At 38.2% G+C, this 25818-nt stretch overlaps 1 protein-coding gene across 7 annotated transcripts in view; it reads left to right on the plus strand.

The window, feature by feature from the left end:
- The window catches only part of EML4 (EMAP like 4), a 154720-nt gene extending 129105 nt beyond the window's left edge, over nucleotides 1-25615 (plus strand). For all 7 annotated transcript variants that reach the window (XM_019970058.2, XM_070798554.1, XM_070798555.1 and 4 more), the window contains 9 exons: nucleotides 143-268; nucleotides 353-484; nucleotides 1213-1280; nucleotides 10010-10098; nucleotides 11485-11582; nucleotides 18132-18219; nucleotides 18863-18961; nucleotides 21777-21907; nucleotides 22804-25615. In XM_019970058.2, coding sequence (XP_019825617.1) covers nucleotides 143-268; nucleotides 353-484; nucleotides 1213-1280; nucleotides 10010-10098; nucleotides 11485-11582; nucleotides 18132-18219; nucleotides 18863-18961; nucleotides 21777-21907; nucleotides 22804-23277 — 1305 coding nt within the window. In that variant the 3' untranslated portion in view covers nucleotides 23278-25615. The remainder of the gene's footprint in view (nucleotides 1-142; nucleotides 269-352; nucleotides 485-1212; nucleotides 1281-10009; nucleotides 10099-11484; nucleotides 11583-18131; nucleotides 18220-18862; nucleotides 18962-21776; nucleotides 21908-22803) is intronic.
- Nucleotides 25616-25818: the final 203 nt, after the last annotated feature.

Here is a 25818-nt window from a genome sequence, read left to right on the forward strand (position 1 = left end):
ATTAACATAAAATTACCTTGTACTTTCAAATTTGAAATTCTGTCATTTATTACCACATAATTGTGTACAGCTATAACTTCAGTCTTCAGGTTGATTAATGCATTGAATTATGTGTATGGTGACTTTATAAATTATTTTTTAGGTTCCTGATCAGTATGGAACAATCAGAGCTGTAGCAGAAGGAAAGGCAGATCAATTTTTGGTCGGCACATCACGAAACTTTATTTTACGAGGAACATTTAATGATGGCTTCCAAATAGAAGTACAGGTAAGCTGTCTGATTTTAACCATTAACTGAATATTTTGATGATACCCTTTATTTCTTATAACTATGGGTATGTTTCTTTTTCAGGGTCATACAGATGAGCTTTGGGGTCTTGCCACACATCCCTTCAAAGACTTGCTCTTGACTTGTGCTCAGGACAGACAGGTGTGCATGTGGAACTCAGTAGAACACAGACTGGAATGGACCAGGCTTCTAGATGTGAGTAAAGCAAAATGTGATTATAATTTTCCCACAGAAACTCCCCAAACTGGCAGTTGGTAGCAGCAAAGCAAAAAGGACTCAGTATTGGTTAAAACCAAGTTTATTGCTATAGTTCAGTAAAGAGGAAGGGATAAGGGGGAGAGTGTTTAGTTACAAAGTACATCATGAACCCACTCCAAAGAAGCAAGTTAACAGGATAGAAGCTCAACTTTTGTGTCAGGTTCAGTAGTAAAAATCAAGAATATTTCACATCTTTATGGAGCGTTAATTGTTACAGAAATGTTTGGGCCGCTGGTGGTGGGGCAGTTGGGTTCAGTAAGTACTGCTCACTAACGGATCTACTGTCTTCTTTTTGAGTTGGTCTCTTACTGTATTTTCTCCCTCCCCCACCCAGATATTCACCTTTTCTAGCCTAAAAGGTGTATACACGTTCTTTGCAGACTCTAAAGAACTGTACAAATGTTTGTTGTTACCTTATTATTGTTCCACTGCCTAGCTGCAAGCTGGTGGTCCTTTCCCCTTACCACTCTGCCAGCATGTCCCCTTCCTGCTCTGAAATTCTTTTTCCTCTTATGTCCATGTGGTATTCCCATTGGCTGTAGTAAAGTTGATTGAGATTCCATGTTTATGTGAAACAAGTTATTTTCAAATGTTTTGCCACTCTTCCCATAGATCTAGGGAGACTTTCTCATGTACTCCCCAACAGCTGTCTGTCTCTCTTCTAGGAACCAGGACACTGTGCAGATTTTCATCCAAGTGGCACAGTGGTGGCCATAGGAACGCACTCAGGCAGGTAGGGTCTTTAAGGGAAATGTGAGCTGAGTAACCTTAAGTGGTGGGATGTTTAACCATTATTCAGGAATGTTCTCTATCTGATCTGGAGAATTGATCTTTTAAGTGGCACAGTTTTATACTTTTTGCTCTTTTCTGTTATGTATACTCATTTAATCACTCAGTAATTTTTTGTTAAGGACCTACCATTTGTTAGACCCAATTGTGAGGGTTCAGGCTACATCACAGTACAAAGCAAAAATCCCTGCCCCCATGGAGTTCACACTTTAATGTGTGTCAGGGGTGGCGGCAGAATAAAAAAAGAAGCCTTAACTAATTACGTTAGTTATTAACTAATTAAGTTAGAAAAATGAAGAGCTATGATGGGGGAGGGTTGAACATAGTAAGAGGGATCTGGAAGGGTACAGTTGCAAAATGATATCCTGATAGGGAGGTCAGGATAGGCTTCACTAAGGAAGGAGGCAGTTCAGCAAACTTGACCCTCTCTTGTGACATTTTCTGTGGTATCAGAAAACTTCTGTCCTCGTTATCTTTAAAAAGGGAAGGAAATCGAATCTGAAATAACCCAGTTGAGCTTTTGTTTGAGCTATAGCTTTTTCCCTTCTTGAATGCTGCACAGGTAAATAATAAAGGTATGTTTCTTGAAATTGTTATTAATTACTTATCTTTGCAGACCTTATATAGTACCTTTCCAAGACTATTAAGTAATACATATTTATTATCTATATTTTTTAATTGTCCTTTTTATTGCCTCTGCTAGTAAGTAGCCCTCATCACAAATAGCTTATTTTTTAAAGAGGCAGAGGAAAAATATAAAGTCAGTTTTCAAAAGTTAAACCCATTAAAAATGTGGCATGCTGATTTCTAATAAGGTGAAAGTATTGTGAACACACATAAATATTTTTATGACTGTAACAAATATTTCAAATCATCCAGTTTATTCCAGTACAGTCACTCAGTAGTGTCCAACTCTTTGTGTCCCCATGGACTGCAGCACGCCAAGCTTCCCTGTCCATCACCAACTCTCAGAGCTTATTCAAACTCGCATCCATCGAGTCAGTGATGCCATCCAACCATCTCATCCTCTGTCGTCCCCTTTTCCTCCCGCCTTCAATCTTTGCCAGCATCAGGGTCTTTTCTAATGAGTCAGTTCTTCCTATCAGGTGGCCAAAGTATTGGAGCATCAGCTTCAGCATCAGTCCTTCCAGTGAATATTCAGGACTGATTTCCTTTAGGATGGACTGGTTGGATCTCCTTGCAGTCCAAGAGATGGACTCTTAAGAGTCTTCTCCAACACCACAGTTCAAAAGTATCAATTCTTCGGCACTCAGCTTTCTTTATAGTCCAACTCTCACATCCATACATGACTACTGGAAAAACCATAGCTTTGACTAGATGGTTTATTTAATTCCACTTTACTGAATTCTAACTAAATTTAGCCATTTAGAGTTTTTTTTTTTTTTTAATCAAGTTTTCCCCTTTGGCTGTTAGATACAAACCTAATACCTCTGGAAAATCAGAACATTTTCAAAATCCTCATTTATAGTGCTCAGAATCATGGAAGAACAGGTCTTTAAGGTAAAGATAAACTTTGAAGTGTGGGTATGTAATTAGAGATGTTATTTGAGTGGTTCTGAAATAGTGGAGTTTTAGAATTAGGCTGCTTGGGAGCGTAATTGGTGATAACTTGGAAATATAGATGGCTTTCCTATCTCAGATTTCCTCAAAATACATGTCAGTAATAGATTGTTGCTTGGACTAAACAGGCATATGTCAGGCCACTTTGTAGAATCTGAAGGAATTTATTTTCTGTTTTACAAAAAATGTATGTCTTGAGCATATAAGAATCTCCTAAACTATAGTGGTGAACTGGTTTTCAGGAAACCACAAAAGAGTTTACTTCAGATTTATTTTGGGGGCAGCTGAACAGATATTACAAATGCTAATATCAATGAAACAGTAGGAATAAGAGCTACCGTTTTTTCACAGTCTGATGACACACCTTGTACTAAATTATTTTCATATTTGACTTTAAATTTTAACAAGAATGCAGCAAATGTTCATTACTATCTCCTTTGCACAAACAGGAAACCCAAGACCCAAGTCACATGAGTCACTTGTGCTTGAGCTGGGATTTAACTCAGGTTCTATATGATTCAAGTTCTATATGGTTTTAAAGCTTGTCTCTTTCCAGGACTCCACCAGTACTCTTTTGAGATGTGTTTATAGTGTTTGTAGTATTACTTAGAAATGTTACAAAGAAAGTTTATCTTTGAAGGTTGAATCACTGTCTGACATAGTGTTTTAAAAGCATTTACTGTGTATAATAAGGAGTTCAACACTGAGTGAAGTAGTGCTAGAAGGACTTGAATCATTAAGACTCAACCCCTTATTGGATGCATGTACATACAGAGCCCCAGTTTTTCATGACAAGCAGATCTGATGAAACTTACTGAAGTTACTTGCTAACATTTAGTATAACTGTGAAGTCATCATTAACAAATTTAAAAGGGAAAGTTACTTAATGTAAGTGACTTAGCTAAGCCAGTTGTTTCGTCTTGGAATTGTGAGTAGGAAAAACCTTATGAATGAGAGTGATATAACTCAAAAGTGCTGTCAGTTAATTCTTTCTAGTGTAGAGTTGGGGATTATTTAAAATCTAGGGGAGATTTTATACTGTAGTTATCAGTATTCATTTTCCTGCCTTTGATTCTTAGAGAACTTTTCTTATTTATTATTATTTTTTTTGCATGGGTCTGTGAACACCTGGCTCTATTGTCTAAAACAATATTCCACGATGTAACCATTCAGATTATTATCACTGACCCTAAGCCTGCAAAAAATCACACTGAGGGCAAGAATTTTTTTTTTTTTAATACAGCACGTTATCCAAATTGTTCATGATCCAGAAAAGGTGACTAGCAACATGTTTAAAGATGTGTTCATGTCTGTATCTAGAAATCTACTTGTAATCAAGAAGTAACCACAAGTATGAATAAATTATCACAATGATAAATTTATCATTTTAAAAGATTATATTATGAATACAATTTCTAAGGGAAAAAATGAAATGCATGGCCCTACATGGACATACTGCTTCCATAACATTGCTATTCCTTATATGTTAATAGTAAAGAGTCTTTTTAACAGCTTTATTGAGATATCATTCATATACCTTAAAATTCACCCTTTTAAAGTATACAGTGCAGTAGTTTTCAAGAAGTTCACAGCATTGTGGAACTTTCATCACAAGCTACTTGCAGAACATTTTCATTAACCCTGAAAGAATGTACACGATAGCAGTCATTCCTCATTATCCCCACCCACTTCCAGCCCTGAGTAACTGGTCTACCTTCTATTTCTATAGGTTTGCCTCTTCTAGACATTTCATATAAATACAATCATATAATTGTGATTTGTGACTAGTTTCTTTCACGTAACATGTTTTGAAGGTTCGTGCATGTTGTACAGCATGTATCAGCATTTCATTCCCTTTTGTCACCAAACATCCCATTGTATGGCTGTACCTCAAATAACCATCTGAATTAATATTTCCATTTTATGACTGCTGTGAGTAGTGCTGCCGTAAGCAGTCATACACAAGCTTTCGTGTGGACAAATGTTTTCTCTTCTCTTGGGTATACACCAAGGAGTAGAGTGAACTATGTTTAAAGCATTTTAAGGAGCTTCCAAATTGTTTTCCACAACAGCTATACCATTTTACAATTCTGCCAATAAAATATAAGGGTTCCAATTTCTCTACATCCTTGCCAACAGTTGTCATTGCCTGTGTGTTGATTATAGCTGTCCTAATGGCTGTGAAGTGCTTTTTCATTGTTTTAATTTGTGTTTCTCTGATGGCTAATGATGTTGAGTATCTTTTTCATGTGTTTATTAGTTATTTATGTATAGACTCTTTAGAGATATGTTTGTTCATGTCCTGTGCCTATCTTTGAATTGATTTGTCTTTTTATTGTTAGTTGTAAGGGCTATAAATTTATATATTCTGGATATAGTACCTCATCAGATGTATGACTTGCAAGTATTTTCTGTCATTCCAGTGCTGTCTTTTCACTTTCTTTCTTTCTTTCTTTTTCTAATATTTATTTGCCTGTGTTGGGTCTTAGTTGTGGCACCCAGGGCCTTTCATTACCGCGAGTGGTCTCCCTAGTTGTTGGCATGGTGTGCAGGCTGAGTTGCCCCACAGCATGTGAGATCTTAGTTCCCCAACCAGGGCTCAAAAACAGGTCCCCTGCATTGCAAGGCGGAGTCTTAACCACTGGACTTCTAGCAGAAGTCCCTCTTTTAACTTTCCTAATGGTAAAGTTTATTGCATTAAAGTTTAAAATTTTCATATTGTCCCATTTATCTGTTCTTTCTCTTGGTCTTAAACATTTACTACAACATTTTCTTCCAAGAATTTTATAGTTTTAGCTCTTACCTTGAGATCTTGATTTATTCTGAGTTAATCTTTGTGTAGATATCCAACCTCATTCTCTGCATGTGGATATCCAGTGTTGCGGCACTGTTTTGTTTTGATTTGTTTAGCACTGTTTCTTGAAAAGACTTTTCTTGCTGCAATGAAGACTTGAAACCCTTGTTGAAAATCAGTTGACCATAACTGGGTTTCAGTCTGGATTCTCACTTATATTTCATTGATCTCTATGTTCATATTATGCAATACTGGTCTTGATTATTATAGCTTTGCATTATGTTTTGAATTGAGAAATGTGAGTCCTCCAACTTTGTTCTTTTTCAGGGTGGTTTTAGCTATTGAGGATTCCTTGAATTCTATGCGAATTTTAAGATCAGCTTGTCAGTTTCTGCAAAGAAGCCTTGATAAGGATTGTTTTCTTCTTTATAGATCAATTTGAATATGTCACTATTTTAACAATATTAAGGCTTCCAATTTATGAACAGGTGTTTTTCCATTTATTTAGGTCTTCAGTTTTCTTCAAAGATGTTTTTAGGGTACAAATTTGTACATTTGTTAAATTGTACCAAAGTGTTTCATTTTCTTGATGCCATTTTTAATGAAATTGTTTTCTCAATTTCATTTTTAAAATATTCATTGCTGGTATATATAAATACAACTGCTTTTTGCATATTGATCTTGTATTACTTGAATAAACAAGCAGTAATACTTGAAATCAACAGAGAAATTACTGTGAACCTGAGTGGTCAGAGAGCACCTCCCAAAGGAGGTGGAGCTGGTCCTGCCTTGTAGGAGTTCTGAGATCTTAAGAAGGCAGTGAAGAGTTAGGAGCTCATATCAGGCAGGGGAAGTGGATTGAGCCAACACAAGAAACTATGAGCTAACTGAAATAGAACATTCCTTAAGGCCTCTTGATAGCTAAACAGTGGAATCCAAACTTCTTAGCCTGGCCTTTAAAGCCCATTAAAAATCTTTCCTTCACCATTCCAGCCAGAGTGGTTAAGTTGTTATCCTTCAGATACACCTCAACCCTTTCTGTCCTTTCTTACCTATATTCCTCTCCACCTGATTCTTACCACATTTGATACGATGAAATCCTAAACTACCCCCACATCCTCAGTGATTACTCCCTGCTCTGAAACTTCATGATCCTTCATGATCATAAAAGCAGTTGGAAAAAAGTTACAAACCTCTGCCACGCAGAGGATACACTTTATATGATGATGAATAATTTTTAATGCATTTTATGAACAGATATAGATTCATTTAGAGACTTTAACATGTGATAACTTTCCAGCTCTGAAATCTTATGATTCTCCTTTTGCCACTAAAGAAATCAATGTATGGTGTTTATTTTTTTTTTTAAGTCATCAAACTATGGTGGTAGTGTGTGTGGTTATTTGACTCACACTCAGATTAGTTTAAATATATGGCCAAAGATTTCCCACCTCTGATGCTGAGCAGTTCCATTTAGAAAGATCCTTTAGGCCACATAGAGCCCCATAATGATTCTTTGAAGCAGAAGCTTGGTTCCAGTGTATATACTGTAGATTAGAATGAGAGTCCAATTCAGCACAGTGAAAACTTAAATTATTTATTTGTAGAAAATTTCCTTTACTTCTCCATACTCTCGTTAAGGATAGAGGTCCTGAGCTAGAAAGTCTTTTCTAAAGGTAGAATGTAAATTCATGCACTGAAAAGGGTGGGAGCCTTAAAATTACTGCTGTATAGTTTTCACAACAAAGTTATTTTAATTATTACTGAAAATTACTCGCCACAAGTGAAAGAATTAATCTCTGATAGCTTCCCACATAGCTCAGCTGGTAAAGAATCTGCCTGCAGTGCAGAAGATCCCAGTTTGATTACTGGGTCTGGAAGTTCCCCTGGAGAAAGGCATAGCAACCCACTCTAGTATTCTTGCCTGGAGAATACTCATGGACTGAGGAGCCTGACGGGCTACAGTCCAGGGGGTTGCAAAGAGTCAGATATAACTGAGCGACTAGGCGCACACGTGTACAATTCAAGAAATAGAAAAAGTAAGCAGAGGGCTTTCTGGGTGTTTTTATTTTTAATTGTTGTTGTTTGTTTCTTTTTTGAGAGCTACTATCTCTCACCAGTAAATAACTCAGTTTTAGGATCTACATATTGTATACCAACAGACATTCTGGAGGGTTTTTTTATTGCCTTTTTATTTTTTTTTCTATGTGGGATCATAGTTCCCTGACCAGGAATCAGACCCATTCCCCCCGTGCAGTGGAAGTAGAGTCCTAACCGCTGGACCACCAGGAAATTCCCTTTTTTTTTTTAAAAAAAAATTACTTTTAAAGAGAATTTTTAGAGCAGTAAAATTGTTTACTGTTTTCCTAGGAAGATTGAACTGGAAACAATATCAGTCAAGGCTTCTTCAAAATAAAAATTGGTAATTTTAAATGCCTAAGTATAGTGAAGTGTTTACGTAAACTCATTACAAACTTAAAGCCCACAGAGCAGTGTTGTGTCTCATTGTTCTTCAGGCATGTCTGTTCACTCTTAAGTTGGAATATTTTGTTCCCTTACTCTGAAAAGGAATTATAATTTGTTCCTTCACTTGGCATCAGCTTTGGCATTTCTTGGCTAAAGAGTAGTTTCATGGTGGCAGCCATAAAAATTGATGAATGAATTACACTCTCAGAAGAAACCTGTAATCTCTGCGTACTGTCCAATTGCAATAAAGTATGTTCCTTATGCACCTTTGAAGTAGAAATGATCAAACCATGAGCCCAGGGCTTCAAAGTGCCAGTTTCCTGCTGATTGGCTTTTCATAAACTTGGATATTTACAAATAGAAGCTATTTCTCTTACCTGAGTAAAAGGCAAAATTATTAATTAGTTTAGTACCTAGAAATTTCAACCCATAACCCACAAGTTATTTGAAGGAATAGTGGTCTCTTCTCAGATATTTATTATAATGCTTCAAGATTAAAAGGAACTGTCATTATGACTCCTGCTATTGAATTTAGTGGAACTTTTCCCATCTGAATAATTAAGAACAAAACTTACTGCTCATTTGTCCCATTCAGTTCCATGAAATTAAGGTAGTGATTTTATTTTTCTAATTTTGTCCCATTCTTTCCACTCCAACCATTTCTTCCTGCACTGCATTTCAGCTACATAATTCTTACTAAAACAGCATCTGTCATGTTTGAGACATTTTATATTTGTTCATTTGTCCATTCTGTAAATATTTATTTAGTGCCTGATCTGAGCCAGGCAGTCTCAACTCTGAGCTCCTCCAACTAACTGTGCCTGCTGTCTGTAACCTGCTCCTGTCCTTTATCTGTCCTTTAGTTGTCCTTCCTTAGTTCCCAGTCTTTGCTTTGTACTCCGTATCTCACCCTGCTCTTAGAAGAGGGTCTGATGAGAGTCACTTAGTATGTAGTTGGATATAAATCATTGTTTTACCTATCAAGAGGCCTTTTACATTTTGACTTTTCCTATAAATGTGATTGAAAAACTGCTTTTCAGAGAACTTAAGCGGTTGCCTATGCTGGTGTTGGGGTTATTGGAGAGGTACAGTGCCCCCTGCTGGTCCCTTTGAAATCTCACCAAATGAATGGCCTGCCTTTCCCTCCCACCTTCATACTATCCATGCTGCTTCTACCTCCATGGCAGTGCAGCTGTCACTCCTCCTGCGTGAACTGCCTGTAATTCACCCTCAATGTGCAGCTCAACCCATATTCTACTGATACATCCTCCCTAAAGGTTTTTCTATGCCTATTCATTTTTATGCTATTCAATTTCTGTGCTATTCATTTTCCTTGAGTTCCTCCTACTATACGTAGTCACCATCAATGAGATTAGCACTTAATTGTGCTTTGTTTTATTTTCTTAATATAAATTTGTTTTAATTGGAGGCTAATTACTTTACAATATTGTATTGGTTTTGCCATACATCAACATGAATCCTGTGCTTTGTTTTAATTAGCTTATTTCCTTTTCCCTGGCTCTAGTGTAATTTTCAAAAACACTGATCATCTTGTCATTTTCTATTTGGACAGCGCCTCTCAAAGAGCACCCTTGGTATTTGGTGAATACCTAAATAGAAATGAGAACATGCCTAGGCCCATACGTATAAGTATATTGCATCTAGTAACATTTTACAAAATGAATTCATCCTTCATTAGAAAAGGGTAACATGTCCAGCTTTAGGGCATTATTTAAAATTTCTTTTTAAAAGGAGAAAAAAGTCAGCAACCATTTTTTTTTTCTATAAATGCTAATGTTTGAGGAAAATTTTGATTTTTTACTTCCTAACAGGTGGTTTGTTCTGGATGCAGAAACCAGAGATCTAGTTTCTATCCACACAGACGGAAATGAGCAGCTTTCGGTGATGCGCTACTCAATAGGTAGGCAGATTTACTCCCACTCCAGGGGGCATTTACGGCTTTTCTCAGCAATTGCATATTTTCACGTCCAATAATGCTGACTACTTTTTTCTCTGCTCTCTAAAGTTGCTAAGTATTGAATATGTTACCCCAACAGTAGGTTTAATTCTGCTGTAGGAAACTGCAAAAGATCTGCTAAAGTTAAACAGTATTCTGAATCATCAAGCAAACATAAATTTAGAACAAACTGTTAAAACTGCATTTGCAGTTGAAAGCAGAATACAGAGCAATCAAATACCTTTTTTTTTTTTGAACTCCACCTACTTAGAATTTTGAATAGGTATTAGGCTGAATGTTAATAAATTTAGCAATCTTTTCTTTGTATATAAGAGGATATAAAACAAATTATAATAATATTCAAAGAATACAAATTTTATAGGCCCTTCAAGTTCTTTAAAAAATCTCTCTAGTTTGCTTTTCACTGTTTACATAGGAATGATTGGTTTGTTAATTAGATAAAATACCCAGCAACTCGTTACAAGAATGTGATCAATTCATTTAGCTACTTTGAATAATTCTTTTCTATTTTATTCAGAATATTTATTAAGTTTCCAACACCTTTTTCCCTGTATTAATATGGTTTTAATCCACACAGTTCAAGTGACATTTTCTTGTATTCAGAAATATATTCCAGTAGTTGTTGGATCAGTGTGAAATCGAAATGATCTTTTTGATGGCTTCTAAGTCATTTCAAAGGAAGCTGAGAATGCTCTTCTCTCTGTTGAACAAGGAAGGAAAAGTATTTGCTTTGAGGTATAAGCTTGGCAAGAGTTATTCTGAAGAAGAAAAGTTTACCTATTCTGTTTTAGTTTGGCTTTTTTCAGTGCTATAATAGCAAATAACTGCTCAAATGTAGCATTTAAAACCCCAAGATCAAATGAACTTTATTGACTGTCTGTTATGTGGTTACAGTGGAGGAGACGATAGAAGAGAACATGGTCCCTTCCCAAGAGAACCTACCCCATAACTGGAGAGATCACATGTCCTCGGTTGAAATGAACAGTTGTACACTCAGCTTGCTATATGAACCCTGTATACTTAAACCTATAAAACCAGGTTAACCTCCTTGGGCCTAGTCTGTAGCTAACTGGAAGGAGGTGAAGCTGAGGTCCGAGTCCAAGGCCCATGGAGCATTTCCTAGAAGGGATTGTGCACTTGACTAGATGACCATTTGGTTTCAAGTATGTTTAGTGATGGAAGAAGTCATTCATTAAATACCAAATAATAATTAATTTGATGAGATTTAACATTTGTAAAATGTCATTTGGTATCGGTCCAGTAAAGTGATGGTAAATAAACCTGTCATTGTATTTCTCTGTTCGACATTTTTTTCCTGTTTCATTCTAGATGGCACCCTCCTGGCTGTAGGATCTCATGACAACTTCATTTACCTCTATGCCGTCTCAGAAAATGGAAGGAAGTATAGCAGACATGGAAAGTGCACTGTAAGTAGTGAAGGGAAATAAATTGACCTATAAAATTGTTGGAAAATTTCACTTCGTAAAAAGAGTTAAATGTTTGCATTGATGTATCACCTTTAAACTTAGCAGATTGAAACTTCGGTCTTTATCTTTGAAAATTGACATTACCTGACAGCAGAATTTTGCAGTGCCCTTGAAGTTCTAGAAAGATTTCTTCTTTGATGAAAGTTTAATATTTGTCTCTCTGTGACTGCTAGTTTTAATGCAGTTTCTGATATCAAAGCTATTTCCTTAGGAAATCCTTAGAAAATAATGCTTCTTTAAGATGAAGTGAGTCAGGAATGGAAGGGTATCTCTCAGGTTTTAAGTTCAGTGTCCCATGATCCTACCCATCCTCGACACTGCAGTTTCATTTTCTTGTGACCTCTGTAGCACTAAACAGAACATAATTTATATGAAGAATAGAAGCATACTTTCTTTAGTTTATTGCGTTTCTGATTGATTAGTTTTATCATTGTAAGATGAAATTTAGGTTCAGTTACAGACATACTGAGTATGTATCTTATCGCAGGCAGTTTGCTAACTCAGGAAGCGTTCCAGGCACTGGGAATACGCCTAAGATTTGTTCATTGTCCTCTAAAAGTACATATTCAAACTGAGGACAGAGCAAAAAAGGCAGGAGGTATAGCGTAGTGCTTATGGGGATAAACTTTGGATTGAACTACCTGGATTTTAACTCTCATTTCACTACTCAAGTGTGACCTTGGGCAAGTTATTTAAAACCTTCTACTTCAGTTTTCTCATTTATAAAGTGAATTTAGTAGTGCTTTCTACTTCACTGGATTGAAACAAGGCATATAAAATACTTGTAATAGTGTTTGGCAAATAAATGTACTCAATATATGTTAACTATGGTTTTTATAGAAAATGAGGTGGTTTGGTATCATGTTAGCAGTCAGTTTAGGATTAGCAAATTACTTGATGAGTTAGTAGGACAGATTCTTCAACAGTCTTTACCACAGAAGAGTTTTAGGGTAATGAATAAAAGAATGAGTTTTTAAAAGCAAATACATAAGTAAAACCCAGGCCATTTACTATTCAGAGAAGAGACTTACTGCCTTTTTTGGTTTATTTTCTTTTTTCTTGAGGAGGGAGCATATTTTGTACCATGTGCCAAAACCAGGCAATAAACTGATCTATAAGCAATCTTGTAATTTTATAATTTACCCAAAATATTTTTATTGACTTCGACAAAAATTATGAATCGATATCCATTAATTTATTTAAATTATGTCTTTTAATCAATTTATTATCTTAATAGTTGGGATATGGAATAGTAGAGTAATCGTGTATCATTGTATATAGCATGATCAAATGTTCCACTGAAAGGGATTTGCAGACTACTTAAGTTTACCCTACCAGGCACCAGAATTTTCTTAATTATTTTTTACCCCAGCCTGTTTTTAAAAGTCCATGTCTTAATAAGTAGAGTATTATTAAATATAATGTAATCTTGTGGAATCATAAAATTATACAGTAGCACGTTAGCTCAGACCTCATTTTACAGACCAAGAGCCTGAGTTTCAGTCTTCAGAGAAGGTAAGTGGCTTGTCCTGATCGCATCTTGACATAGTGGCTGATCTGGGGCCTGAACCCTGTTCTCCTGACTCTTAGTAGAGCAGACTTCTCGAGGTACAAAAATGCCTCAGATCTGTTTATGTGTGTGTTAGTGTGCTCTGCTCTTACAGCTCAGCACCTGATGCAGAAAGAACAGCGTGTGACCCTGGCAGTGAGATGACCTTGGAAGTGTTGAGAAGTGGCAGGTTTATCAATTGCATGACACTGATTTAGCCTTCTCCAGTTAGACAGCTTGTATCTTCAGAGCATATGAAAGTATTATGTTGAAATATCTTTAAGAACTGTGGAATTTTATGATACTTTTTGAGGCTATAATGAAAGGCTCAACTACTCTGCTTTTCTAATTATCTTCTGTTCTGTGCTTTGCTTCCAGCTCTCACTTCTCCTTGCTGTCTGCTTCCACCAGCTGGTCTTATAACCTCATGTCTGCTTTTATCTGTTGTCTGCTATGATATAGGACAGAGAAAAGGTTGGGCTAATGCTGCCTGGCCACTTTCTAGGTTGCAACTTTAGGCAAGTTAATTTCTGAATCTTAATTCTTAAAATTGGAGATTATAATAGTTGCTACTTTTATAGGATTGCTGTAAAGGTTTTAAATGTGGCAACTGGACCTACTCTTGAAGTTCCAAACACAAATGCTGTTTTCTATTTTGTTTCCAGTATTTCCTGTTGTTACTAGTTAACATTTAAGTGACCCTATAGCTTCAGAAACATACTGGGCTTAGAACTTTAGGAAGTGTCCCTGTACTAAATTATAAGCAAGCAGCTGAAACTGTCCCTGAGTGCCAACATAGTAGCTTTCTGTTTGACTCAAATTCCCGCATGCCTTTTAACACTGCTACTCCAAGATTTGAGCCCAGGAGAGAGAGTGTGTATTCAAGTTGCAGTGATGTACTAAAAAAGCATTACAAATAGGTAAGAATTGCTGGTAAATGTTTCTTTTTTGGTCAGGATTTTGGTAAATGAAAATATATATACAAAGAGAAGAGTAAAAGACTTTTAAACTGTCTACCTGGAAATCACCAAGAAAATTACCCATAACACTAATGCTGTATATATTTCAATATTACTGTAACAGGAATTCTATTGCAATCATTTGTGGCTTAAACAAATGGGGGTTATGTTCTCATTTAAAAGAAGTCACCGTGGACTCAGGATTCTTCTTTCTATTCCCATCATCCTCAGTATGGTGCTGCTGGAATTCCAGTCATCATATCCTGGTTCCAGGAAGAATCAGAGCAAGGGGAAAAAAGACATTCTTCCTCCTAAGTCAGTTCTAAAGTTTCCCTAGTAGCCCCACACAGTGACTTCTGCCACCCATAACTGCAAAAGAGGTTAGCAAATACAGGGTTTTAGCTGGGCACTGAAAAGGAGAGATAGTGGAATGGATAAATATACTTTACATATCTACACTCTGAAGATTGAGTTAGAAAGGCTGATCCTCTGGAAATTCACTTTCTCTCAAACCAGCAAAGCACATCAAAAATGTAATGGGGAAAAAAATCCTAATTGCAATAATAACAAAAACTGTAGATGCTTTGAGAATAGACTTAGCAAAAAAAGCACAGGAAGCTATGTGAAACATGGCTGAAATACAAACTAAGAACTGAAAAATAGACATAACGTATTTCTGGAAGAAAAGACTTGACAAAATACTGTTCTCTCCAAATTAGTCTCTAAATTTGATGCGCTCTTACTTAAATTTTCATGATATTTATGAGCTTGATAAAATGGTTCTAAAGTTCATCTGAGATTTTCCACATTATAAAACTATCACAGTTGGCTGGGAATAGGTAGATAGACTAATGGAACAGAGAAGAGAGTCCAAAAACAGATCTCCGTTCATATGGAAATTTACTAGAATAATACAAGAGGTATTTCAAATCAGTAGAGAAACAGTGGGCTCTTCTCAGCCTGCACTGTCCAGCATCACAGCTACCGACCACAGCTTTATGAAAGTGACTACAGTTCCGTCCCCTGGGAGCACGGGCCACATTTTGAGTACTCGGGAGCCGCAGGTGCTGGCTGCTGCTGCATTGGACTGCACAGTACACACGTTTTCATCACTGCAGAAAGAAAGGTCCGTTGGATGTCACTGCCCTGGATAGTGAAGGGGCACCTGCTAAGTTGCTTCAGTCGTGTCTTGACTCTTTGCAACCCTATGGACTGTAGCCTGCCAAATTCCTTTGTCTGTGGAATTGTCCAGGCAAGAGTACTGGAGTGGGTTGCCTCCAGGGGATCTTCCCCACCCAGGGGAACCTGTGTCTCTTATGTCCCCTGAATTGGTAGGAAGGTTCTTTACCACCAGTCAGGACCTGTTAAATAATAGAAAATGGATTCTTTGGGGAGTGTCATTGGGCTCGCTGAGAATCAGATCCCTCAACACTTGGCACCTGTTGAAAAACTGCCACGAGCTTTTCGAATATCCAAACCAAGAAAGCCCCCTGTTACAAATCTGCTTCATTGTCAGACTTGCCATGGCACCCTACCCCCCAGCATCCACCTGGACACCTACTTAGGAAAAATTTAATGCCTTGTGAACTCAAGGCCTCGGTACTTTTTTTTGAAAACTCGTCAGGTGATATTAATCTACAGCCAGGGTTGCAAAGCACTGATGTAGGTGATGACATTCTGTGTGATTAACAAAAGATTTAGCTGAAATATTTCAGACTTTTCCAGAGTGTACTGTCAGGCACCATCACTTGCGGTGGTTACTGTGGTTACACCATTCAGCTGCTTAAAGGCGCTAGTGACATACCAGCTTAGAAGACTCTTGTTTCTCTTCTGGGAGGTATACTTATTTGCTCCCAACCATGTCTTGCCTATGGGGGGACATTTGAGGGGGTCTTCCCCCAATGTATGTATGCATGTATCTTTAATGGCCTGTGAATTAGATGAGACAAGGACACTCTGAAGTGGAATCTGGGAAGGCAGCATCATAGATTCCTAGCTGAAAGTCACATCTCATCTTTGCTTCTTTATTGGACTCCATATCAGGGGAAAAAAAATACTTTGTTTTCTAGTATGAATTGATAGCTTTCTAAATTTGGGGGCTTTTCCTACTCAAGTTCTTTCTGAAAATACTTGATATTTAGATTTTTTTTACCATCTAAATACATCGTGTCCAACACAGATGTGAATTAAATGAATGTTATGTATCCATACAATGCTTTTGATTCTTTTCTAAGTAATACTATTAAAGTCTCTTCAGAGAGATTCAAACAGTATTTTTAAGCACTATGTTAGGAGGAATGCTTCCTGGAGGACAGTACTTTGCCGTGATTGGTTAAATCCTTCATTCACGTAGTGCCAGTGTTCTTATCTTAGAAGCTTGGCCTCTCTGGATGCCAGCCAGGCACCAGATTGATGAACCCTGTGAAGAAGATCTGTGTGACCCTGTCCTCCTGGGCCATATTCAGAAAATATCCACAAACCGTATATATCTTACTGGCATTGATTTCTTGTAAAGTTGGGAGGTCTCCCACATGCCTAGCAAGTAATTCCTAACCTGTTTGCTGACATACCACCTAACCTCCAGTGACTTCAGGAAGCTTCATGGTTCCCAAATTCACGTAAATTCATTTAGATGTATAAATTTGGGTATTTTCCATACAGCACTGTGGTGGATTATAGTGCCAGGGAGGTTTTAAGACATGTCACTGAACTGCTGAAGGCTCCTGGAATAATTAAAATACTCTGTGTAAGTCATTAAAAAGTATTTTGAATTTATTAACTTTTTAAAAAAAATTTCTTTTTGGCTGTGCTGGGTCTTCGTTGCTGCATGGGCTTTCCTCTAATTGTGGCTGCCGGGTGCTGTTCTTTGTTGCAGTGCTCGGGCTTCTCGCTGCAGTGGCTTCTCTTGTGGAGCACAGGGTCTAGGCCACGTAGGCTTCAGTAATTGCGATTCCCAGGTTCTAGAGCACAGGCTCAGTAGTTGCGGCGCGTGGGTTTAGTTGCTCCGAGGCATGTGGGTCTTCCAAGATCAGGGGTTGAACCTATGACTCCTGCATTGCCAGGTAGATTCTTTACCACTGTGCCACCAGGGAAGCCCCTGAATTTATTAACTTTAAAAATAAAAACCATGTGAGCAGAAAGCGAGTAATGCAAAAAGTACAATCAAAATTATCAATAAGTTTTAATACAGAGCATAGGAGATAAGTGATTTTGAGTCTCTGTTGGCTTTACTGTAAACTGTAAGACCTGTGTGATTTATCTGCAGTAGTTTATTGAAAATCATCAAATGCTCACATGTGAAGCCAGCATAATATGGCACTTCAGTAATTTTTTTATTTGAATTCCCAGTGTTAGTAAAACCTAAGCAGAAAAAGATCCATCTTTTTGTATAGTCAGATAGATGATTAATTATTGGATCCAGTTGATCAGAGGTAGTGTGCTATTGGGGAACTTTTCCCCCAGCATCTTCTTTGGAGATAGGGGTTTTTTTAGATCTCCACATGCCATGGGTACTCAAGAAACAGACCAGGAAAATTGTACTCTTCTTGTATACAACCTGGAACCAAGATTTCATTCTCAAAAATGAAGTCACTCTAATTAGGGCCACTAGTGACTTGAAATAAGGCCCGAGGTTGTAGTGTCTGTTTCAGCGCCTTCCGAGACTGTCTTCCCTGGAAGTGTAGCGCTGGTAGTGCTCGGGGATGGCATCCAGGTGGAGGCACCAGCAGGATGCTCCCAGGTTCCGAGTGCTTACCCTTCCCACTGTGGTCAGTTCTCTTCAGTCCCACAGTTCTGGCTCACAACCAAAGACCTGCTCCAAACCATAAGCCTCATTTGGTTCCAGAGGCTGTGATACTGCTCTACTCCAGGAATTCCCAGTGAATGGCTACCGAGAAGACAGTCTTGATTAACTGTGAGACTACTTATCATTCATTCAGAACTCTATAAACACATTCTAATGATTGATGTGTTACTTTCTAGGGACATTCCAGCTATATCACACACCTTGACTGGTCCCCAGACAACAAGTATATAATGTCTAACTCGGGAGACTATGAGATCCTGTACTGTAAGTATGAATGCTCACATACAGCTGAGGTGTGTCTGTCAGAGGGTAGTAAAGAGCAGGCTCCATGAAGTCTGAAATGTGCAGCGCTGCACAGTGGCCCCTCTAACCTGACAAAGCACGTGCTGCTCAAAGCTGACCAAGGACTGAGAATCTCAAAGAAAGTAATCAGTTCATTCAAATGTCATGAGAAATTACTCAGGGAGACTGATCCTGCTCTGGATGGTTCTGTATTTAACAGCTCTTCCTGGAGACAGGAAGGAGTATAATGGATGGGCATTTATGCTTTTTAAAGAAAAAAGAATAACTTCGGTGGGAAAGTTTACAGTTCTGTGTCTGCGTGCATGTTCATTGCATCCAACTCTTAGCAACCCCCATGAACTGTAGCCTGCCAGGCTCCTCTGTTCCTGGAGTTTTCCAGGCAAGAATACTGGAGTGGTTTGCCGTTTCCTACTCCAGGGGATCTTACTGACCCAGGGATCTAAAACCATGGTAAACACTTTCTTTTCCTTTCAGCTCTGTCTTAATATGTTTGAGTGTATGGATTATAAATACAACTAAACATGGCTAGTTTGAATCAAGATGCATTTTCAAATCCATTTGTACACAAGCACTATGAATATACTTCCTGTTTCTAAATTTAAAGGGGACATTGAACATGGCTGCAAACTAATGAGGAATCGATCAGAATGTAAGGACATCAATTGGACGACATACACCTGTGTGCTAGGCTTCCAAGTCTTTGGTAAGGATGTTGCACTTAATGGGAAAAGTCGGTCTTGTGTGGTTTTTATGTGTAATACTTAAATTTCTAAATGAAAGATAGTCTGCATGTATTCTTTTATTTCTTATTGAAGTACAGTTGAATTACAATGTTAATTTTGGCTGTCTAGCAGAGTGACTCAGTTATTCATACACGTACATTCTCTTTCATATTCTTTTCCGCTGTGGTTTGTTCCAGGATATTAATACAGTTCCCCACGCTGCACAGTAGGGCCTTGTTGTTTATCCATTCTGTACGCGCCAGTTTGCATCGGCTAACTCCATGCTGCCAGTCCCGCCCTCTCACACCCCGCCCCCTTGGCAACCACGACTGTTCTGTGTGTCTCTGATTCTGTTTCATAGACAGGTTCAATTTGTCATATTTTAGATTCCACATATAAGATATCATAATAGTGTGTGTCTCTCTCTGACTTCCTTCATTTAGTACTACATGTGTTCTTTCGTGTTAACTGCTATTAATGTCCAATTCAGAGAAGTTAAATACATTAGGACTGAACCAATACAAGGTTTGTTCTCTACAGAATCCATTGGTCCCTAATAAATATGACAATTAAAAAGGAAAGGCATTTACATAATATTATGGATTGCCTTTCACGTTTTTTCCTCCAGGTGAAAATTGAAGCTTTCAAATTAGTAAAAATCATTTTCAAAATAACAGCTTTATCATCACATACCATATACCACGTGTACAATTTGGTTATTTCAGCATATTCACCAGATTGTGCAGCCATCATCACTGGTGAATTTTAGACCATTTTCATCACCCAGAAAGAAATTCTCTGCCCGTGAGCACTCACTACCCTACCTCACCCTTCCACAACCTCCCAGCAACCACTGATCTCCTTTTTATAATGATTCTCATACTCAGGACAGTTCATATAAATGGAATCATACAATATGTGATGCATAAAACTGGCTTTTCCCTTTAGCACAAGGTGTTCGGGGTCTGTGTGGTAGTGTGCATCGGTGCTTCGCTGTGGCTGAACACCCCCGTGCGCAGCTGTTCCGCACTGTTCATCATCAGTTGAGGGACGCTGAGGTCGATTATAAATAATGCTGGCATGAGCAGTAACGTACAAGCTCTAGTGAGACGCGTTTTCATTCTCTTGGGTGTATACCTACGAGTGGATTTGCAGGGTCGGATGGTAATTCTGTGTTAACCTTTTGAGGAACTGCTGGACTGCTTCCCACAGTGGCCGCACCATTTTCCCTCCTGCCAGCAGCGCACCAGGGTTCTTTCTCTGCGTGGCTGTCGGGAGCTGGTTGTTCCTTTGCATGTGGGTGTCCGGCTTTCCCACTACCATTGGTTGACATATGAAGGCATTCTCAGTAGATGTTATTTAAAGATAAAATGTGGAGATCATTCCTAATACAATATTTTGAACATTTCTAGAAATCTGTCCTTTGACAATTTTCTCAGTCTTTGCAAGACTGTAGGATTCCTTCTGAGAAAGTTAGGATTAAAAAGAGATGGTATCTTCTGTAATTAGAATACTTAAATGGATATGGCACCAGTACCTAAAGCAGTACCCAAAATAGGAGGGTTTTTCCCTTATCAGTGTATCTCTGCCTTCTGAGAGCTGGACTCTCTCCACCCTGGTGGTAGATCTGAACGTTTCTTTATGCAGTGTGCATTAGAAAAAATAATCCATTATAGGTACTTGTTCTAAACTAACTGCTATAGAGATGTAGAAGCCAACTAAGTAAGCTTGGAAGAAATTAAAATAATCCTGACTAGTCCGTAAACAAATTCATTATTCTGGGTGAAGCTGAAGCAGTGGCCAATAGGTAGTAACTTACCTAGTTATTTTAATGAAACAATATTTAATTTACTTATTAAGAGATGTCAATTACCAGTTAACGTATTAACTAGAGACATATTAATACATCTTTTGTTACTCAAATGTTATTGACCAGAGATGTTTCAGTATTCACTTACCTAACAAATCATTGGCCACAGGCATTAGTTTCTGCAAAAATTACCTGGTCAATAATGTGTTAAGTGTTTTGTCTTTACCAAAATTAACCCCCCTCAAAAAAAAAACTGTTCTCTAGAGCAGTATTGAACTAGAGGAGGCCAGCTTCTCAACTCTTACATATTATTTTTAGTCTAGTAGGGATTTGTGCTGATCGTGTTGAGCATCACCAGTGCCTCAGGATGACTCAGAATAGTTAAATTTGCTGTGTCGGCTTTTGGGCGTAAATCATGGTTCCAGGGAAACTCTGTGGATAGCGTGACAGACGAGTGGGGTATGACCTATGCATTTCCATTAAGGAAGAAAAAGTTTGGTTTTTGTTTTTTTTTAAAGTGCCTGCCTGAAAAGGAGCAGTGAAAAAGTATGTAAATTTGCAACTGCCCAGAGTCCACGTTGCAGAATTAGTGCCCACGTTGTTTCTGCACTCTGGTACAGAAGTAACTAAGAATTTCCCCTCCAGCTAGAAACTTTGAGGAGCTTATTGTCCAGTTGAGACAAGCTATATTTATTAGCCCCACCTGCTGGTTACTAGTGAGTACTTTGAGTCTTAAAGTCTTAAATTTTCAATCTTGAGGTTATTTCAGTTTAATTATTATTAGTTAGATTTCAGAAAAAATTTCATTTGAATGAAGTATTGAGGCACTAAGAAATCCATAAGGGAAATTTAGCAGCTAAGAGTCTGAACACAGATGAAAATTAATAAGTTTCTAAAATAAACAAAGGTAGCGTGGCACTTGTATTTTTCAGACTAATTTTTCTAACACTGCACCCCCCGCCCCCCACCATGTTTCCATATCAAAGGTGTCTGGCCAGAAGGATCTGATGGGACAGATATCAACGCGCTGGTACGATCCCACAACAGAAAGGTGATCGCTGTTGCTGATGACTTTTGCAAAGTCCATCTGTTTCAGTATCCCTGCTCCAAAGCAAAGGTAAAACCAACTTTATAAAGACTAGTGTTATATTTAGGGCCCTTTGTTTGGGGGATAATGTTGTGTCAATGGCGGGAAAGTATTTGTAGACAGGCTGCTAATTACTCTCCATGATGCTAGAGTGCACAGGGAGCACGAACAGGGCCATCTGTGAGCGTCCATGCAGGCAGCGCTCGTCCTTTCCTTCATTGTGGTGAAAGAGAAGACACTTGATGACATGTCACTCGTTTGGTTTTTTTTTTCATTTTTATATCTTAGCAGTTTTATATTTCTTCTAAACATATTAAAATATTTTATTTTTGATACACGATCAACATTATAAGACTCCTAAACCATCTATAATCCTACCAACCTAGTAAATTGTCCCCTTGTCATCTCAGTAGAATAGTCACTAAACTCTTAACAAGTATACCAACCTGACATCAGAAGAGACATTTTTTAAACACAGTCTAAAAGCACAGCTGTCCAGTTCCTTTGTTTCCCACATGCTCTGCTGCTGCTAAGTCGCTTCAGTCGTGTCCGACTCTGTGTGACCCCATAGGCAGCAGCCCACCAGGCTCCCCTGTCCCCGGGATTCTCCAGGCAAGAACACTGGAGTGGGTTGCCATTTCCTTCTCCAATGCATGGAAGTGAAAAGTGAAAGTCGCTCAGTTGTGTCTGACTGTGTGACCCCATAGATGACAGCCCACCAGGCTCCTCCGTCCATGGGATTCTCCAGCCACACATAATAGGTATTAAAAGGAAATTGCTGCTAGCTTTATTCTTCAGTCAATGATTTGTGGTTTTTTAGCTTGTTTCACAAGCTGAATTGACCTTCCTAACCTAGTCTCCCCCATTGCTGTAAGTAGGCATGTAGGGAATGAATTTAATTTTGCTGTCTGATTTATTTCACATAGGCTCCCAGTCACAAGTACAGTGCCCACAGCAGCCATGTCACCAATGTCAGTTTTACTCATAATGACAGTCACCTGATTTCAACTGGTGGAAAAGACATGAGCATCATTCAGTGGAAACTTGTGGAAAAGTTACCTTTGCCTCAAAATGAGACTCTAGCGGATCCTACACTCACCAAAGCCCCTCCCTCTTCCATCGAGAGTGTGGTGCAGTCTGATACCCCCACTCCGCCTCCTTCCCAGCCCTTAAATGAGACAGCTGAAGAAGAAAGTCGGATAAGCAGTTCTCCCACACTTCTGGAGAACAGCTTGGAACAGACCGTGGAGCCCAGCGAAGACCACAGTGAGGATCAGAGTGAGGGGGGCAGCGAAGACCTCGGTGAGCCTGTTTATGAAGAGCTAGCCAATGAGCTAAGCGAGGAGCAGAGCAAAGCCGCCCTTCCCGGGGACCAGCAAGACCCCTCATCCCTGTCCTAACACCAGGACTTCAGTGCGATTCACTTTTTCCTTCAACTGCATGTGGTCTTGTGATAGCAGAGTTCAGATAACATGCCGAGAAGTGATGAAGAATCACTATTGATGGAGTTTTGGTTTCCACGTAATCTGTTTTCAACAATCTCATCTTCCGTCTCTTAAATGCAGTCAACCTAAAGGTTCGGTTTGACGTGTGTTGAAAATTAACCAAACTTAATAGTAGGAAAAGACTGAAACATTGATTATGTCTCAGAAATTACTGTGTATGTGAGTAGTATGATGTAAATACTGGAAACAAAAACAGCAGTTGTATAGATTTAAAAATAAACCCCTCGTTATCTGAACAGGTTTCTTCAGGAACAGCCAGAGGCATCACAGACACTGTCGCTCATCTGTTCATCTACTGGCTCAGACTGTGCTTTTTTTTTTTTCCTGATGCTGAAAATCAGAAAAACAAAAACCAAAAAAAACTCTCACTGAGACCCTCCCACCCCAGATATCTAGTGGAAATTTTTAGTTAACGAAAACTTCAGTATCGCTCTGAGCAGTGGTATGGCCTTCCTGAATAACAACACCGTTTTCTCATGCTGCCAGCAGACGTCCAGACGTGCTTGTTAGTCTACTATGTAGGTGCTGCCTTTTCTAAGTCAGAGTGAGGAACAGTCCCTGAATTTCCTGTGTGCAGATCTATTTTATCTTAGAATTAAGAAAGCAGTGGTTTGTTAAAGAGCTTTTAATGTATATTAAACCATTGATGCTCAGAAATAATGGATTCCGCCAAGGATCCCTTTACTGGCCTAAACATTTTCAAGTGAATGGAAGAAAAAAAAACCGCATGCCTATAAAACGAAACTTGGCTAATTTTAGCTTAGCCTTCATCATAATTTGTTCCCTCAATAACAAATATTAATACAGTAAGTTTAAATGATTAAATTGGTGCTTGAAATCCATTGGTTTAGTTGTAATTTTTATACAAATTGAGGGATACAATAACAAATTGCAAATTGTTTTTTACAGAAGTGTGACAGTAGTCACAGTGATTTTTTATAAATTGCATACTTAATAGACTTCCTATATATATGGTGATTTTATCTGGTGGAGTTGCTTTAAGCCTTGCAGTTCTGAGTGACTATCCTCTGCTACTGGGGGCAGTGCATGTATTTTTATGCAGTGGATAGTTTTGGTTTTTTGTTGTTTTTTTTTAAGTTTTGTCAGACAATTGTTTTTCTTAAGTATGTGTTTCCTATTTTCAAAATAATTACTGACAAATATGCATTTCCTATATATTTGTTTCTACTTTGATTATAAAAAGACTTATTTTTTAACTTGCTGCATTGTTTGATATCTTTTTGTTGTTGTTAGATCATGTTTAGAAACTTCAGATGAGTTCAGAAGTCTTAAGTATGCAAGTGTTTACGTGATTGTGCCATTCCAAAGTGCTTCAGAACTGTCATTCCCTTCTGTCTTCTCAGGAGTAATACAAGTCAGGTATTTCATCATCTGGTAACATACAGACTCCCGTGAACGCCCAAGGACACTCACCACATTTGTATTCAGATGCTGTATGTAGGGTGTGGGTGTGTGTGAAGGGGTGAGTGGGTGTAGACACTTACTCTGTGTGTCTCTATAAGAAGATACGTGCCACAGTGAAGATACTCAGTGTGTATCTCTGTGTATAGATATATGTTGTGTATATCTCTTTCCTTTTGTTTACAACTGTTCAGAAAAAAAACCTCAAAGCAGTTCTCTTCACAAGAGAGACTCCAAGCAACCCATCATTTTTCAGTATGTTTATACATAATTATCAGAGGGCAGCAGCAGTATCAGGCATATATTTTTGCCTGTTAGCTGTGGTGATTGAATCATCAGGTCAGCATGTGCTAGACCCTGCAAAATAATAGGAGATGAACAAGTAATTCTAGAAGAAGAAAAAAGCATTTTGTAAAGTACCTGGGGGATACCGCTCTCCATGATAAGCAGGGAGTGTATCTGGGGATATCAGTCACCTTTGGGGTTGCTGTGTACAATGAAATTTATATTCGTGATATTTGTGATATCTTGGGTGGTAGTTTCAAAAAGACACTACTAATACGCAGAAAGCGTTCCAGCTCTCTATTGCTGGCAACTACTGTTTAACAGTCAATTAAATCTGTGATTATGGTTGGAAGTGGGTGGGATTATGAAATTGTAGATGTTTTTAGAAAAACTTGTGAATGAAAATGAATCCAAGTGTTTTATGTGAAGATGTTGAGCCATTTCTATCATGCATTCCTGTCTTATGACAGAAAAATTTGAAGATTAAAAAATAAAATAATCAAAATGTTTCATTTGTCTCTCTAAATGTGTCTTGAGTCTTTCTTCCTTTATGCTGCCAGTTTCATCCAGTTATCAGGAGACACGACAGACAGTTCAGAAGGACATTTATCAGTTGACCACTGCCGCTATGGATACAGCCATTCTGGTGGGGACAGACTCCATCTCATAAAGCTAGAGGAAATTACTTGTGATTTACGCTTCCATTTAATAGGCAATAGCTTCGTTTTA

This window comes from Bos indicus, chromosome 11 (assembly GCF_029378745.1).
Source record: "Bos indicus isolate NIAB-ARS_2022 breed Sahiwal x Tharparkar chromosome 11, NIAB-ARS_B.indTharparkar_mat_pri_1.0, whole genome shotgun sequence".
In the NCBI taxonomy this organism is placed as follows: Eukaryota; Metazoa; Chordata; class Mammalia; order Artiodactyla; family Bovidae; genus Bos; species Bos indicus.